This window comes from Channa argus, chromosome 5 (genome assembly GCF_033026475.1).
Source record: "Channa argus isolate prfri chromosome 5, Channa argus male v1.0, whole genome shotgun sequence".
Taxonomy (NCBI): Eukaryota; Metazoa; Chordata; class Actinopteri; order Anabantiformes; family Channidae; genus Channa; species Channa argus.
This window is the reverse complement of record NC_090201.1, coordinates 13,896,613-13,914,454: the sequence shown is the minus strand read 5'-3', so window position 1 is coordinate 13,914,454 and position 17,842 is coordinate 13,896,613. Positions and strand designations below refer to the sequence as shown.

At 37.7% G+C, this 17,842-nt stretch overlaps 2 protein-coding genes across 4 annotated transcripts; one reads left to right on the top strand and one right to left on the bottom strand.

The window, feature by feature from the left end:
* Window positions 1-73: 73 nt before the first annotated feature.
* pfkfb4b (6-phosphofructo-2-kinase/fructose-2,6-biphosphatase 4b) lies at window positions 74-12,744 on the top strand. Of its 3 annotated transcripts, none has more exons than XM_067503408.1 (14): window positions 74-231; window positions 7,144-7,260; window positions 7,352-7,448; window positions 8,140-8,206; window positions 8,311-8,385; window positions 8,475-8,531; window positions 9,072-9,193; window positions 9,274-9,499; window positions 9,842-9,988; window positions 10,080-10,184; window positions 10,277-10,406; window positions 10,976-11,038; window positions 11,195-11,259; window positions 11,884-12,744. In XM_067503408.1, the coding sequence occupies exons 1-14, from the start codon at window positions 189-191 to the stop codon at window positions 11,941-11,943; spliced, it is 1,374 nt and encodes a 457-aa protein (XP_067359509.1). In that variant the 5' UTR covers window positions 74-188; the 3' UTR covers window positions 11,944-12,744. The 3 variants fall into 3 exon arrangements, with proteins under 3 accessions (XP_067359509.1, XP_067359507.1, XP_067359508.1); XM_067503406.1 differs by lacking the exon at window positions 74-231 and adding an exon at window positions 5,555-6,334; XM_067503407.1 differs by lacking the exon at window positions 74-231 and adding an exon at window positions 5,574-6,334 and having other exon boundaries at window positions 9,274-9,481.
* A 59-nt stretch (window positions 12,745-12,803) lies between these two features.
* On the bottom strand, window positions 12,804-16,993 carry arpc4 (actin related protein 2/3 complex, subunit 4). Its single transcript, XM_067503414.1, has 6 exons — window positions 16,842-16,993; window positions 15,059-15,177; window positions 14,849-14,960; window positions 14,654-14,749; window positions 13,900-14,070; window positions 12,804-13,678 (listed from the first exon to the last, which is right to left on the bottom strand). Exons 1-6 carry the CDS (start codon window positions 16,842-16,844, stop codon window positions 13,673-13,675), a joined length of 507 nt encoding a protein of 168 aa, XP_067359515.1. The 5' UTR covers window positions 16,845-16,993; the 3' UTR covers window positions 12,804-13,672.
* Window positions 16,994-17,842: the final 849 nt, after the last annotated feature.

Sequence of the window (17,842 nt, the reverse complement as noted above, 5' to 3'; positions counted from 1 at the left end):
TACATGGGTAGATGTACAGATGCAGATCCACGTGCACATCTAAACAATGAAATGTGGCCGTGCACGTGAGCGCGTGCCTACAGCGGTGATAATGAACGCGCCTCTCGCCCCATTCATTGCTGCCTGAGCTGCTGAAGACGCTCACGTTCTTCGCCACGCTGGGAAGAAAGGCAAGTCATACGGGGACCATGAGGGGCTCCTGTCCCCCGAGAAGTACGCAGGACACGCAAGGTACAGTGCACACTTGTTCCCTGCGGTTCTTTTTTTATGGTTTGTGGCCGTCTTGTAAGTCGACAGTGAGCGCTACAGAGAAGCTGGGCTAGTAGGCGGTTGAGGTAAACAAGTCTGTGTCACGTACGCATGCTTCAGAGCTGACAGTCCCGGACATCCACACATTGCCGTGATATTTGCGAAAGACTGTCTTTTTCGTGCGGCAAATAAATATTTTTCTACTTTACAAAGACCAGAGATGCACTTGGGAATCGGGAATCTTGTAATCAGCTGATTAGCACGACTGCAACTGCTTGTTAGCTAGCCGCAAAGCTAACTGGCTGATAGAGTTAAGATTGTTGAATCCAGAGGATGTAAACACAGACTGTGTTTTCACGTCTAAACATCCTGTCATTTATTATACTGTTTTGTCAAAGACCCCTAAACAGACCAGGATGGGAATATAGATAGTATCTGACTAACAATGTTTGAGGAATCATCCTGACCTCCTAACCCATTTTAATTAGAAATTTACTTTATCTTTTTAGCCTTTGTTTTTCTCTTAGGCTCCTCATGACACGTTTTTAGATTCTTTTGAACACTGTATAAGTATAGAGATACTAACCCAAGTTACACATGCAATGCACACACCTGTTGTAGTATGTGCAGTGGTGCATTGGACTGATTGACATCAGACATGCATCCTGTTCAAGCTTGTGTCTGAGAGCGATCAGAGTCTGAACGTCTGTGCGTTTATACTAATCAGGTATAACATTATGACCACCTATGCAATTTAATGCAATCCACAACAGTGGCTCTGTCATGAATTCTATTTTTACAAGGTTATAATTTCTCAGTTTTTAGGTTAAAACTGTCAGAAAGATGGTAATTCTACTATGTGTTTAGTAACGAGGTCAAAGTGGTTAGTAAAGTCATACTGGCGTGGATTATAAGAAGAGGTGGTTTTGATGTTTTGGTCACCCTGTTTAAAATGGATGAGGTTACAGAGCAACTGTATTGGATTGCATTAAACTGCACAGGTGGTAATAATGTTATGTCTGATCGGTGTATGTCTGCATGCTGTTTTTCAGGTTGCATAATCAATATTTTGAATTCTTAAAAGCACTATGTGCATGCAAATGGGTTTTGAAAAAAATGCTTGCATGTTCCAGTGACTCAGTTATTATGAGGATAGACCATTATATAACTCTATTACTAATGTAGCCTTGGGTAGGGTCTGTCCAACATTATGTATGTTCTTCATAAGAAATAATTATGCTGTGCTGTTATCTTGAAGAATGTTGTGTTGGAGGGTTTGCGGTAGACTTTGGATCCTCAGGGTTCCACGTACAAATTTGGTAACAGTGGCTTAAATGTCTGCAGAGCAAGCTGTTGTGGCAGATGTATGAGGGATGAACAGAGCTCAAGCTTTGTTGGTTTGCTGGCTGGCTGCGTGTCTGCCTACACAGAGAGGTGGGGCTGGGCAGAAAAACAGGAAAAACATACTAGAAAATGTCATACATGTCTGCTTATTTTCCGAGTGAAAACACATCTACATGTATTTTATCTGTTTTGAATTGCGGTAACGGTTACTGTTGATATGCAAATTGAGACAGTTTAAAAAGCAAGAAGTTAGTTTTTTTATCTAGACTGTACACACAGCTCACATGCTTAAAACCGAAAACAAAGATGATATCCCTTCATGCATTCTAGTCTTAATACCTGAAAGGCAGCCTCAATCATTGCTTGAAGTGGTAAATCTTTATTTTCTATACCCTTCTATCAATGTGTCTGTTATAATCAATAGCCTTTTTTTTTTTACCTCTGTCAAATCCCTATTCTTAATATTCACAATAAATCAGTCCCTCCTTCTCCTTTTTCAGACTCCCTCGCTCTCTCTCTGCACTGCCCTCCCTCCCTGTGTCTGCTCTCTATCTAGGGGAAAGTTCACCCGCTCACTCTGAATCTCATTATAGACTTCAGGCAGAGCTGTTGCCTACATGTACTGCTGTAATGCATCTATGCAGTAACTGTAGGGCTGCTAATTCCAGACAGTTGCTTTGCATTTGAGGGAAGTCAAAGTCAGGGCTGTTATTTTATATGTTTATGGTGAAATTCATGTGCAATCTGATGATGTAAAATGTTTTTGTTCTGGCTTATATGAAACAACCTGTGCTTATTTCCTCATGTATAATCGAAACCTACAGAATAGTTCTGTATTACACAAAGTACAAATTAATGCTAAATGATAAATGTTCACTTGTATAGCACTTTTATCCAAAGTGCTTTACAATGTTGCTTCTCATTCACTTATTCACCCATTCACCCACACTCACATAGTGATGGCAGTGGCTGCCATGCAAGGTGCTCACCTGACCTGCCTGAAGCAACTTAGGGTTCGGTGTCTTGCTCAAGGGCACTAAGACATGTAGCCAGGAGGAACTGGACATCAAACCACTGACCCTGTGGTCTGTGCAGGACTGCCTTGAACTACATCCACCCTGAACATTAATTAAGTGCAATTTCCCTCCTCACTTTCTGCATTTTCTGAACCTTACAGTATACACTTACTGGCCACTTTATTAGGTACATCAGGACAATCTAATCCAATCCAAGCAGCTAATCCAACAGCAGCTCTACCATGAATTCTACTTTTACAATGGTCTAATTTTCTCAGTTTTTAAGATGAAACTGTCTTAAATTTAAATTATACTCTCTGTTTATTATTGAGGTCAAAGTGTTTAGTGCAGTTGTACTGGAGTCCATTACACGAAGAGGGGGTTCTAATTTTTGGGCCACCTCCTTCAGTGCTCAGTTTGTATTGTATTGAATGCATAATATCGTACAGGTGTACCTAATAAAGTGGCCAGTGATTACACACATTTTATGTGTAGTATGCATACATGCTTATCTACAAATAAATGCCATATTAACATCTATGCAATTATGCACTATTTATCTACATATTCTGCAGTGTTTACATTTTATTTACATTTATAAGTGTTCTCTTGGTTGCATGTTAACGCCAATGTTGTTTTGTTTGGTAATGTTTCCTCTGTATCTAGATTTAGTGTTTGCACTGCAAAGTTTTGTTGAATTGAATTCAATGACTATAAAGTGTCTCAGTACAAATCAGCAAGTTAAAGCAGAGGACAGACCACAGAATGATGAACTACTGTCTATGGCCATAAGTGTCTAGATCCCTGCCATGATTGTCAAATGATCTTTATCACCTCATAGGTGCCTTAATTTTTGATATGTGAGTAGGAAAATAATAACAGAAATTCATTTCTTGGTAATTATTTTTGAGCTCTATTAATCAAGGCATTTAAAGTTGATTAAATCCTGTTGCTACAACCTTGGAAAAATCACTTCATCCCGCATTGTGAGCGCTCAGTTTTGTTGTCCAGCTAAGTGAAATAGCCCCACAGTTAGTTTTGTTTTGAGGAGCCTGCTGCTGACATATCTCCTACCTGCCCATGCACTCTGTTTGGGAAGATGTTATCTTAACACTAGTTCCACTTCTCTATGATGTCAAGAAAAAAATTACACAAAAAAAATTGAATTTTTTATATCAAGTATTTGATTACACAGAATTAATGAATAATCCTGCACATCGCTATTGATTGCATTGGTCAACAAAAGCTAAATAGTTAAATATCTAGAGGAAGAGAGTCAAAATTAAAAACAGCATTGACAAAGAGGACTGAGAGAAACTCACTAGATGAAACTAACCTGTATAGATGTGAAAGGTGTGTGTGTGTGTGTGTGTGTGTGTGTGACTGAGACTGAGACTGAGACTGAGACTGAGACTTTTATCAAAAGCGCTGAGGTGTCTTGCTGATGGGATTAGTCCTGCTGACATGCTGACTGCACTCAGCAGGCCATACCCTCAGACCTCTGCCTCTCTGAACTTTCACAGTTGATACTGAATTCCAAACAGAGCTGCTATCAGACTCTGAATGAAGTAAGTTTCCTCTTTAACATATGTTGTTTTCCTAATTTGCTTGTAATTAATTTGAAAACACTTAAAACCCAGGCTGAAACAGAAGTTCACTGCCCAAAGTTGCACATTTTATTAGCAAAATGCTCTAACAAAACAATAAAAACATGCAACAAAGGCAAATATTTCCTTCAAACAACACAACACACACAGAAGACGTCTGCGCTCAGAAGAAGATGTAGGTCAAGTAGATCCCGGTTTTGTTAAACACATGTTAGAAACTGAGGAAAAACTAACTGCGCTGCTAAAAGAATTAGCTTAGAGCGCCACCTGGTGTGATAATGTTGACACTACGTCAAATGGTAAATGCTCTGCACTTATATAGCGCTTTTCTAACTAATGGCACTCAAAGCACTTTACACTGCTTCTCATTCACCCATTCTCACTCACAATCACATACACACTCACGCACCGATAGGGGAACTATACTGCGGACACGTGAGAAGAGAATAGTGCAGACCCCATGTGTTTCATACATGAACATGACTTATTTGTATATAGACAGTTAGTATTAGTGCAGTATAGAAATATACCTATTTTTCATTTGTGTCTCTGCTTAACTCAGCACTTTTCCATACACTCTTGTTTGGAGATAGACTAATTGTAATTCTGATAGAATTTTGATTCTTGTTACATTTGCTAAAGTTATGTTTTTATAATAATATCACATTTTATATTGACATTGAGTTGTGTTCTGTTGTTTACCCTGGTTCTGAAATAGTTAGCTTATGTAAATAAATCAATAATGCAAGCAGCTGCAATAGTGACTGATTGTAATCCTAGGTGCTCTGTACGTGAGTATTTGATCTTAAAATTGTTGATGACTTTTGCTACAAAATGAATGTGTGGCCGTGGGGGATGAGGGGCCCGTGACTGGGTCGTGTAAAACTTGAAGCTCAGTAGATTTTAACGTTGATGTTTATCTGAGAGCCCAACTGTCAGCAGTATCCCAGTTTCTCCTTTCCTATTGGCTGCCCGGACTTTGAGCTCTTCTCTGATTGGTTGAGGGTTCAGCTGCATTCACTGCCCATGAGTGCTGCATTTGCACAGCTCGGCACTTGTTTTCCTTCCAACATCTGCTTTCTTCGTTTCACCTGTTCAGCCACGCGTCATTACGGTAATATTACGAACGATGTTTTCTTAGAAAAAAGACCTTGAACCCACTGCATGGACTGGAATTGTTTGTGAAAAGTTTCAAGGAACTATGTTTGCCCATAGCAAAGCAAAGAACGTTCAGTAAAATGTAAAGCAGTTGAAGACTTTCAAAAGAACAACAAATTGAACTAATGAAAATCCCCCCTCACTGGAATATAATTTAGGGAATAATTCTATAGTTTTAATAGGTTTATATGAATTGAGAGAATTTTTTTTCTTTCTGAATTTAACAGTTTCAACATCAAATATTCACATTTAAATTTTATTCTCGCAAACCCGGTATATACTTTGATTTAGGATAATTTGGAAAAAAAAAAAATCTTTTGAATCAATCTGTCAATCTGGTGATGAGTACAGTTTTATACACCACCTCTCTAGATCGAATGTCACAAAGTTATTCACAACAAATAAGAAAAAAAAAAAAAATAAAGCTAAATATAAAACCGGCAGGAAAAAATCATCCCTCACCCCCCTACTCTAAGGCATGTCTAAACAGATCTGTCTTGAGCAGTTTTCCTTGCATTTCTGGCCATTGCACTTTGGCCTAATAACAGAAGGAAGAGACTTAAAATGTGTAATTCTCACTCACAAATGACTGACAACATTTATTGACGCAACTAGATGAAATTGTCTAAAGCACCATTAATAAAGTACAGTACAGCCTGTGCGGAGCTTTATGTTTTTCCACCTCCGTTTGTGTTGCGCTCATTCTCCAGTTTTTACGGTAACTGCTGTTTCTCAGCTCATATTTGACATCCACCCCACTGCAGCCTGCTGACAAACACAGTCAGCGAGAGAGCCCTCCAGCTCAGGTTGTTGTTAAGAAAGCAAACGTTAGAGATCCAACATTCAGGATGTTGGACAACGAAGAGCTTAAGATGGAGACATCCCCGCGGGAGCTAACCCAGAACCCGCTCAGGAAGATCTGGATGCCGTTTAAAAACGGACACATCGCCCAGAGACGGGGTAAGATGCAGCTGGCCGCAAAGGATGTGACTGGGAAGTGCTGTGGACATCTGCGTATATTCTATGTATTTAAATACCCTATTAATGCGTTTTTTATTTTAAGGTGTGTCTTTTGATATGGTGCACGTTAATAAATAGTCTAGTGTTTAATGCTTCTTAGTGTTGCATCATGCTCAGCTTGTCTGGCTTACTTTTTTACCCCAGCAGCCTATCAGCCGCATAGAGGTACATTTTTTTCTTTTCTTTTTTTTCTGGTGTGTGTGTGGGGGGGATCTTTGTACCCACATTTTATTGAATTCAGTGAGCCACCACACTGTCTTCTTCAGACTTATATCGAATCGAGTTGTGTATTTGCAAGGGTCACTTTAGACCAGGTCCAAAATTTTTCATCATAGAAGTGACATGAGGAGTGTTTCAGAGAATAGAGGGAGAACAGTAGGGACACCTGTGCTTAGAGTTAAATTTATTTCTTGTTGTATAGGCAGGAGTTTGAAACATTTTTAGAAAAGACATGAAAAGTTTATCAATAAACATTAACAGAAAATAGGAGAAGTTATTTATGGTTGCAGAATCTAAAAATGCTGTTAATGCTTTTGTGTGCCACATTCTTTAACGTAGTGGTCAGCTGAGGTGCAACAACGCTGTTGAGAAAAGGAAGGCTGGAATAAAGTTGCTAAAAACCAAATATGTTGAATTATATTCTCTCTGGATGGAACAATGTTGACAAGTCATGCTTAGCAAATGAGCTGCGAGTGAAGCGATTTAGATTAATAAAACTTGTGCTTCTCTGTCTCTCCCTTGTTTTTCAGTTTGTATGACCAACTGCCCGACCCTCATTGTAACAGTAGGACTTCCAGCCCGAGGGAAGACTTACATTTCAAAGAAGCTCACTCGCTATTTAAACTGGATAGGTGTGCCAACTAAAGGTAGCAGCTGCACTTCCTAAAACATACAGAGATATTTACTTCATGGTAAAAACCAGCTATGCAGTAAACATACAATATTTCTTTGTAACAGAGTTTAACGTGGGCCAGTATCGGAGGGAATGTCTAAAGATCTACAAGTCCTTTGAGTTTTTCCGTCCAGATAATGAAGAAGGCTTGAAAATCCGACGGTGAGTCGGCACTTATTTTTTTGAGGTGTCAGCCCAAAATATGCAGAAGGTCCACTTATTGTGCAGGGTTGTAGGTACATGACTAAATTCCGTACAGACTAAATTTAATCAGATGACAAAATCAGACAAATTCTAGCACTAATTAAGAAATGAATAAAGTGTATTTATAGGTGCTAATTAGCTAAAAGAAATATGTGTACTTTTGTCCACCATTTTAAGATTTAAGAGTTTCTTTCAGGTTATGTATTAAAATACTATCCAAAGTACTGCGTACATGTTATCTTTAATGCAATAAGTGGAATTTTAGACACTCGCTTACATGTTTACTTTCACAAAAGTGGAATGATCCAAAACTCGAGGGGCAACACGATCCAACCTGACCTGTAGGCTTCGTGAATAGGAAATATGCTTTTAGATTTTGAGAAAATGTTTAAAATGCCATCAAATAAATTGGATTATCCAACTTTTGCCTGGAAGTTCATTGGTCTCATGAGACTAGTTAAATTTTAGTTATTTTTATGTTTTGCTTTATGTCCTGTCATCAGTGAATCTCTGCTTTTTGCAGTGAGCCTGTTGTGCAGCCTTATAGAACCTGTAGCCCAAGTGTTTGATCATTGTCAGTTTTCTAAATCATTATATCAAGCATGTCCTGTACTGTTATAAACTAACTTTGCCTGCTGTCTTTATACAGCCATTGTGCAATGGCAGCACTTAATGATGTCCGGCAGTACCTGAGAGTCGAAGGAGGGCAGGTGGCGGTGAGTCCTTGAACGTGTATTTGAGATCTGCTAACAAATAATTACACAGTAAATAAGAACATGTGAGGGCTGCATAAGAAGTGTTTTTTATTTGGCTTTTTAAGGTCTTTGATGCGACAAATACAACAAGAGAAAGAAGAGGAACCATTGTCAAGTTTGCCGAACAGAATGGTTTTAAGGCATGTTGTCTAATGCTGAGTTTTATCAATTTCAGCCAGCCTTTTTCCCTTGCTGTCTTAAAGTTTACTATTTTGTCTTGTCAATGCAGGTATTTTTTGTGGAATCTGTGTGTGATGATGCTGAAGTGATAGCACAAAATATAGTGGTGAGCTATGTGTTTTGTATTTTATTTTTTAATATCCATATTTGTTCCCACAAGTAACACATGTAAAACAAATTCACTTATCCTAACATACTGTATGTTTAAGGGATATTTCAATCAGTATGGGAATAGTCTCTTCTAGTTCTTTTCTTGAGAGTACCAGCTGCAGAGTGGATTATTTAATATTGGGCATAGTCAGGCTAGCTGCCACCAGTCTTTGCACTGAGTTGCGTAGTTGATGTTATTCGTTAACAAAAACATTACAGAATTGTTCCTGCAACATTTTATTGAAATTTGTTAAAGTGTAAAGTCTTAGCATTTAGGTGCTTCCACACTGGTTTGTTTTCAAATCCAGAAGCAGTATACCTTTGAACCAGGTAAACTGGTGTAAAACAAAAATCTGGGGCTCGGCTGTTTTGGGAGAGCATTTCGTGTGCAGCTCTACTTCAGACAGATGTAATGTGAAAAGGGCCACCCCAGTCTCAGACAGGGTAACTTCCTTTTTTCACTGCTCACATCCTCTCTCGGTTTCCGCTCTTGTAGCAAGTTAAGTTGGGCAGCCCGGACTACATTCACTGCAACACAGAGGAGGCCATGGAAGACTTCATGAAGAGAATCAAGTGTTACGAGTCCTCCTACCAGTCTTTGGATGAGGTTCTGGACAGGTGAGAATAAACACAAATTACAGGATAGATTAAATCAACATGTTCAAATCACACATTGCTAACTGACCGCCTTGCTCTAGGGATCTGTCCTACATCAAGATTATAGACGTGGGCCGTCGCTACCTGGTGAACCGTGTTCTCGACCACATCCAGAGCCGAATCGTCTACTACCTGATGAACATCCATATTACACCACGCTCGATCTACCTGTGTCGCCACGGTGAGAGTGATCTAAACATAAAGGGACGCATTGGAGGAGACTCTGGCCTATCTGGCAGAGGCAAAGAGGTGTGTTTTGTGTATGTGGTGAGTCGGTACAATGACAAAACAAGTTGTGTGAATATGTTTAAAGAGAATTCACTTTGGTTATTTTTTTAGTTTTCTTTTGGGGTGAATTTGTTAGTGTAGTAAATATCCAGTTTTTTTTCTAGACTGAGCTCATGTAGTTCAGTTGGTCGAGCAAAAGCCGATAAATCCCTGGGTTAGTGTTTCAGTTGCAAGGTCCTGCTGGTGCTTAAGTTTATTTGGACAAACACTGAAACCCCTTTAGTAGCATGCTCATCTGTGTGCAGCTATGCAACAACAGTTTCCCCAGAGGGATCACTAAATTAACAATTATTATTATCACTTATTTCTCTTACCTTGTAGTTTGCCAAACATCTGAGGAAATTTATCCAGGATCAGAAAATAAAAGATCTGAAGGTGTGGACCAGCCAGATGAAAAGAACAATCCAGACAGCAGAGTGCCTAGGAGTGCCATACGAACAGTGGAAGGCTCTTAATGAAATTGACGCTGTATGTGGATTTTTGTTTATCAGTAGTAATATGGCAATATTTGAGCACTTGTCTACTCAAACTAAACACATTCTCTTCCCTCTTTACAAAGGGTGTGTGTGAGGAAATGATGTATGAGGAAATCCAAGAGCATTACCCTCTGGAGTTTGCACTGAGAGACCAGGACAAGTATCGCTACCGCTATCCTAAAGGAGAGGTGAGAACATGACTCTTTTAAATGTATTATTATTATGTTTTTAGGGGTTAATAGGGTCTGTCTTTAAAAGTGTGTTTATTATTGTTTCTTAGTCATATGAAGACTTGGTGCAGCGACTGGAGCCTGTGATAATGGAGCTGGAGAGACAGGAGAACATTCTGGTCATTTGTCACCAGGCTGTCATGCGCTGTCTTCTGGCATATTTCCTGGACAAGAGTGCATGTATGAAGGACTTATGTTTGGTTCCTAATAGCTGCTTGCTCTCTGAAGGATCCGTGCCCACACTAAAGACATGCACGTTTCTGTTCATAATACAATCTTATTGTATTCATGCTCAGTGCAAAGGCTCTATAGACTACAACAGTGAGAAGAAGTGCCCCTTTTTAGTTGTAAGTGTTTCACTTGTGCACTCGGTGGGTGCACAAGGGCTGCATACAGTCCGTGCAGACACATTTTAGCCCTGCGTGCAGAGTTCATCCTGACCTTCTGGGACTGCGGAGATGACAAAATTTACATCATGGATACAAACACGTGCAGAAAGTGCAAACACATAGAGAAAGTTTGACTGAACCGTTACTGTAGGCAATATAGGAAAACCTTTAAGTGAATCAACATCTTTCTGATGTTTTGCTGATACATCAGTGCATATTTAAATTCATTGATTAACTTGATACAGTAAATTTAATCAAGAATGTGGGGCTTCATGTGCAGCATTAAATGAAAATATGTTTTAAGGTCTTACCCCGAAACTTCCAAAAAGTCATAAAACATCTTCTGTTCTGCCACCACAGATGAGTTGCCTTATCTTAAGTGCCCTTTGCACACAATGTTGAAGCTGACCCCCGTTGCTTATGGTGAGTTATGTCAGTCTTCAAATATTCCCAGTATGTTAACTATCACCATTAATATATTACATTAGGTTCCCCAGAAATGTATTCCTATTTTTATGTAGTATCCCGTTAAAACCTTCACTTAGTAACTGCAAGTGGTCTTTGTCTTGTTTGCTTCAGGATGTAAAGTGGAGTCTGTCTATTTAGGTGTGGATGCCGTAAACACACACAGAGACAAACCTGAGGTAGGTACTGCATGTGAGAGAACACAGAAACATCTTTCAGCATAATTTAAAACTTCATTCCAGTTCAGAGATTATTCTCTTGGCCAGTTGGATGTGACTCTACAACTCAATAAACAACCCAGATAATATTGGATTCATGGATGTGTAAATTTGTATCATGCCATCTGTGTCTGTCTGCATGCTCCTCCTGAAACAGGCCTAGCAGTCAGTGCTGATCAGTCCTTTTTGTGCTTATTGCACAGAGATCGTACGAGTGATGCTTGACAGCAACCAAGACAGCTGTGACTTATGACTGGCACTCCTACCTCCCCTGCTCTCAGCAATGACTGACTTTCGCGTGTGTGTGTGTGCGTGTGTGTGTGCGCGCATGTGTGTAAATTGTTTTTTTAACTATAAAACTATACATATCTTGCCTTCTAATATAAAAAATTGCCATTATGATTTATCAATTAGAAAGTTGTTTGGTGCTGTAATGTCTTCAGTAGCCTTTTTTAAAAAATGTTTTTTACATATCCTTGTATTAGTTAAAGATCTTAATCACACCCTCAGGTTCTAAATGGGTAAATGTCATAAGTAATGTAGGATTAAACTATAACTCCAGCCTTTCTTCTCCTCTTATTACAGAATGTGAATGTGCAGCGCAGCACAGAAGATGCACTGCAGACAGTTCCAGCTCACTTTTAAATCTTCAGCACTTTCTGTACCTCATCCACCTTTCTCTTAGGACCTCTGAACAACATTATAGGAAAGGCACTGTTAAGCTACCCACCATGGCAGCTTTTTCACTGATATGGAGAAATAAGACTCAACTCCAATTGTAAAAGCACTTTTACTAAATGCATTTCATTTTATACATCTGTTCTGTGGTATGAAAGTTGCTGTACTATGACAGAAACCTAAAGCAAATGGCAATAGTTCTTATATACGGGTCTACTGTTATTGTTACATTGATAATGTGCCCTAAGATCAGTTTATGGTTGTCTACTGTAACCATAAATGTATACATTGTCTACTTCATATGAAAAACGTATCGTAACACAACTCAAAAACAGATGTCAGTTACAGTAAATTCTTCAATCCCTTACTATTCAGTGAATCTTTTAAAGGACAAAAATTAATATTTTTTTAGTTTATTTTCTTTCTTTGTTATATATTTTTTTTCAATCATTATATTCAGCATTACTCCAAAGTATTCCAAAGATATAGTGAAATTCTATGAGAGCCCTTCAGTCAATGACACCTAAAGGCACTGAATGGCTTAAACAAATGGGGGTATAAAGTAAAGATTTGTGTTTGTCAGTTTTTTGTGTGAATGAACATGTAATATATTATGTATTTTTTTGGATACTGTACAATTTGTGTTATATATATAGATATATATATATATATATATATATATATATATAGAAAATGATCTAAATGCCTTGTTTAACTTTGGGCTGTCAAAATCTTAATAAACCTTCAAAGTTTGGGGGAATACAAAGAGCTGATGTTTGTGTGTTGAATTACAAATGATTTTAAGAAAAACACTAAAATACAAAGGATAATGTTTTAATTATCTTTACTTACAGAAAGTATATATCAATAATTCCATCGATAATAGGGTAACAATATGCACAAATTGATTGCCTCATAGTTTATCTAGCAAAAAGAAGTTTGTGTATGTAAAATGTATATCTATATACACATTTGCTGGCAACTTTATTAGGTCAACCTATACAATCTCATGCAATCCAATACAGCAGCTCTGTCCTGAATTCATATTTTACAATGTCATTTCTCATTTTTTAAGTTAAAACTGTCAGGTGATAATGCTCTCTATTGAGATCATAGTGGGTGGTGGAGTCGTACTGGAGTTAATTGTCATTAATTGTAAATTGCGTGGCCAAAACCTTAGAACCACCTCCAGTACAACTTCACCACCCACTATGACCTCAGTAGAATTATCACCTTTATGACTATTTCAACTCAAAACTGAGAAATTATACATTGGAAAAGTAAAATTCATGGCAGAGCTGCTGTATTGGATTGCATTAACTTGTACAGGTGTACCTAATAAAGTGGCCAGTGGGTGTCTATATAGATATATAAAAAAACACTAAAATTCTCAACAAAAAAAAATCCATATTGCCCTGTGCTCATTAATATTGGTTACAAATATATATTTTAAGGGCCTGCTTAACATCTAATTTTCTAAAGACAGAAATGTATCTCTCATAAATATTTATGATTTACAAAACTCAATATTTTTGAGCACAAGGGCAGTTTAAGGTTAAAGGGCAAAACCACATTGCCTAAAAACGTTATGGTACATCTTCTATTTTTCCTCTTCTCTTGACTGATTGACGGTGTTTCAGTGCTCCACAGTGGTGGCAAAGGTTGTGAAAAAGAATGTTTCCCTTTGTTTTTTGTCTCAAAACTGCAAAAGTAAAAAAAAACAAACAAAAAAGCTAAGACAGTGAAAGTAAAATGCACTGTACATTTTTATCTTAACAATAAAACCATAGTAACTCATAACTAGCATTAAAACCGATTTTAGTAATTACAAAACTACATTACAAATAACAAAATTACAAACAAAATAATGACTAATAACAAAAACAAGAAATAATTAAAATATATTGAAATACTGTAACTCACATTTTTGAGAAACTCTTCGGCAACAATACGAGCTCTGGCATTGACAGACAGCTTCATTTCACTGATCTCCTTGTCTATTTCTTCCATGAAATGAATGACAAAGTCAACCAGCTTATGTTTGTACATCTGCTCTGTGTGGAAGTTGGTGATGAGAAAACTGATGTCATAGCCCTGAAAATGGATGACAAGAGTGATAACAATGCTGTACAGTTTAAGCTCTTTATTCTAAACTTTCAATAATAACAAAAGCTGCTATTATTTGCAACAAATCATTTTCTAGAACAGTGGTTCTCAATCCTGGTCCTCAAGGACCCCTGCTCTGCTTATTTTCCAAAAAAACTTGCACTACCCACTGCTGACCCTAAACCTAATCAAGGTGATCAGCAGTGGGGCAGTGAAGGGTTATTTGGAAAATAAGCAGAAGGTTAGTTGGAGCAGGGGTTTTTAAGGTCCAGGGTTGAGAACAACTAATCTAAAGCATTCCATGGATCGCAGACAAAATGGCATTATCATCAATGACTCTTAGTTAATAGCCCACTATTTTATTTCAATTCTCTCCACCAACTGGAACATCATGGGTCATTCGAGAGCTCAAATTATTTGTTATAATTCTTTTGTTTGTTTTTTATCAAAGGGCATGTAACAAAATGTCATTTTTGTTCTTTTTCAGCTTTTACAGGACACGAAATTGTTTATCTGACCACGTTTTGTGTACTAAGTAAATGTGACTAAACCATTTTTAATAGGAACTCACCTCTACTGGTTTCCTCCTCAGGATGAAGAAGTTCTCTGCTCTCATCATCATGAATCGCATAAACTTATGGCACAGAATCTTCTCAATCTCATCTGCCTGCAGCAGCAACAGAAAGTAACAGTAACAGTTCTTACATCCATTACATTAACCAACTGATACTATTTATTTATTCATATATTGTGGACATGACCTGACCTGCTTCACAGCTATGCTAATTCTGACAGAGTTGATGGAGCCTTCGATCAGAACCTTCTCCTTTTCATTACGGCTGATGATTACAGGCTGGAGAAGCAACTCTTTACTACTCCTGAGAGAGGGCAGAAATACACATAATTTGGATTTAACTCCAATTTCATGGTTTCATTTGCTCCCAAGTGGAACTCGAACATGTAGTGACACACTCACCGTACTTCCACCTCTGGCTTGTTATGTCTCTCCACCACTTGTGAGGAGAAATTCTCTAGACAGAGGGCGGCCTGCAAAGTGGCACGCACTGCATTCAGATATGGACGCAAAGTTGCCGTCTGAGAAGGAGAAATGGGGTTAGGTGAGAATTATTCCTGAAGAAGAGTGAATCTGAATCTACAGGTTTACTTTACTTAACAACATTATGACAACATATGCACCGATCAGCAAAACACTATGGCCAACTGTGCAATTTCATGCAATCCAATTCACTCTGCCATAATTTTCTACTTTTACAAGGATATAATTTCTCAGTTTTTAGGTTGAAACTTGTCAGAAAGATGTTAATTCTACTATGTGTTTATAAACATGCCAAATCAAGCCAACTTCATTTATAGAGCTCTAAAAAAAAAAAAAGACTGACCAAAGTGCTTAATAATTAAAATAGCAAAGAAAAAAAAAAAAAAAAAAAAAATATATATATATATATATATATATATAAATTTTAAGTATAATAGAGTAAAGGGAATAAAATAATAGAAATTTATATTTATATTCAATTATATTTAACTGAGTATTTACATTTATAACTGAAGTCAAACTGGGTAGTGGGGTTGTACTGGAGTACATTATAAGAAGACTTGGTTCTAATATTTTGGCCACCTAATTAATTTTAAATAGGATGAGGATAAATGGCTGGATGTGCGATCACTATTGAGTAGGTCCAGGGTGATATACTTATGTCTACAGTCTTGTGCATTTGTAATCTTGGATCTTTTCTAAGATTTTGAAATAAGGTATAAATAAGCTTACTTAGACAGATGCAAAAAGATAACATCAAAGAACATTAGAAATTATATTTGTCCTACTACATTTGCCAGTTTAGCTCGCAGTTAGGAATTTGATTGATCCCAAACAAAACAACCAATACAACTGTTCTGATGGTCCGGTCAGCTGCACAGGAACTTCGCTGTGTGTGTGTTGGGTTTAATATTTACCAATAAACGATTAAAGCATTGCCATGACGATGCTTGCAGTCTCTTTTGGGTAAGAACTGGAATGCAGTGAGTTCCGGTTAAAACTATACATTCCAGAAGTGCCACATACAACATGATGTGTGAGTTGATTCAGAGAAACTAATCCCATTACAGTTAAGCAGGGAGAACCTTGCAAGTCCATTCCTGAAAAACATACTCTGTAGAGATCACATCTCCAGAATAACCAGATTTATGGGATCCAAATATTTCTTTTACTCTGTGCCGTGTAAATACAATGAAGGGGCATTTTAGTACATGATGCAGCCCACACCATTAAGAGGTGAACCTATTTGCAACTGTGTCATGAAACCCAGCAACAAACAAATAATACTTTAGCGCACATTTTAGAACTGAAGGACAACACAACCCAAAGGGGAGCAACAACACCCCATCACTGAGTTTCTCATTATTACACTCACCAGTATCATCGTATTTAACGTCCTTCATCACACGTCATTACTTTAACATTATATCTTGGGTTCTATGTGCTATGACGAAGGAATCACGCAAGATTTTATCACTTGGTTTATGTTCTTTTTTAGCTAGAAACCCGACCAGCTAACATTAGCCTGTTAGCTCACTACCTCCTTGGCAAGATCAAGTAAAACCAAAGGAAAACGCGAGCTCCACCATAACGAATGGAAGCAGTGTTATACCAGGAGCAACAATTTCAAATCGAAGTGGAGTGATGTGTGTAACTGTCAAACTCTGTCTTGTTTTAAGGAAATATGTTTGAATTCTCTTACCATTTCTCAGTGTCAGCAGAGGCTATAGGCGGAAGTAGCTCGATATGTCAGAGCTTTTCCGTGAACGTACCAGAACTCGGCTCTGCCTCCAAGCTGTGGCTAATGTAAAGCAACCGCCGTAGTAGATGAACTTACACATAAAGATGGGTGCAAAAGTCTCCATCCTCTTATTGTTATTATGCTGGTTTAGGATTTGCATCCCTTTACACTGAAACTGAATGTAAGGGGATGCAAGCTTAATGCTAATGCTAAAAACAATGCACACTCAGCTAGTACAAAGTCTTTTTTATCATTAGAGGTCACAGAAATGATCGAGAAATTTTTTTTTTTTTTAAGTAACTTTAAATTCTGATGAACTAACATTTGTAGCAGCTCAGTGTGCATATGTATTATGTTGATGAAAAAAGTCTTTTTGCCTTTTCAAAAAAAAATAAATTTTAATTTATCTTTGCAGATATTGTAAAATAACTAAAATTTAAAGAGATTTAATATGCTCCACCATGAACCAAATTACAACTTTCAAGAGTGCCAGTCCTGGGAAATAAAACAGAGACAAAATCTACAGGTGTGTTTGACTGAATTGTCAGAAAAAAAAAATCTCTGGTCATACATAACATTCTTGCTATGGTCATGGCTGTGTACACAATTGTATTCAATTGTTATTTACACCAAAGGTGTAATTATATCATAGAAAAAGAAAGATGGCTCTGTTCTTTTCAGTTTCTCTCTAGGTCTGTCCATTGATTTGGTATTCACAACACAAGTCCAAGTGTGTGAAAACTGTTCATCTTTATAGCAACCTTCAAAATATTCTGTAGCTGTTTTAATGGTTGAGGCTGTAGAAGCTCAGTGTATTGGTCAGGAGACACTGTGATGCCAATGCACAGATGTAAATGATTTGTGAACGATAGCTGCTACCATTTCAGCTACTTTGGTTTCAAGGTACTCTAGCATTAATATTGGCTCACAAAACATGTAGCCATTGTTATTGGTAACACTTT

What these genes read in the sequence shown, in the direction of transcription:
- pfkfb4b (XM_067503406.1), top strand. Translation starts at nt 6,223, where the DNA reads ATGTTGGACAACGAAGAGCTTAAGATGGAGACATCCCCGCGGGAGCTA. An exon ending in TGATAGCACAAAATATAGTG is followed by an intron (nt 8,532 to 9,071) that starts GTGAGCTATGTG and finishes CCGCTCTTGTAG; the next exon opens with CAAGTTAAGTTGGGCAGCCC. An exon ending in TTGGATGAGGTTCTGGACAG is followed by an intron (nt 9,194 to 9,273) that starts GTGAGAATAAAC and finishes GCCTTGCTCTAG; the next exon opens with GGATCTGTCCTACATCAAGA.
- arpc4 (XM_067503414.1), bottom strand. An exon ending in TTAGCATAGCTGTGAAGCAG is followed by an intron (nt 14,750 to 14,848) that starts GTCAGGTCATGT and finishes TTGCTGCTGCAG; the next exon opens with GCAGATGAGATTGAGAAGAT. An exon ending in TGAGGAGGAAACCAGTAGAG is followed by an intron (nt 14,071 to 14,653) that starts GTGAGTTCCTAT and finishes ATCCATTTTCAG; the next exon opens with GGCTATGACATCAGTTTTCT.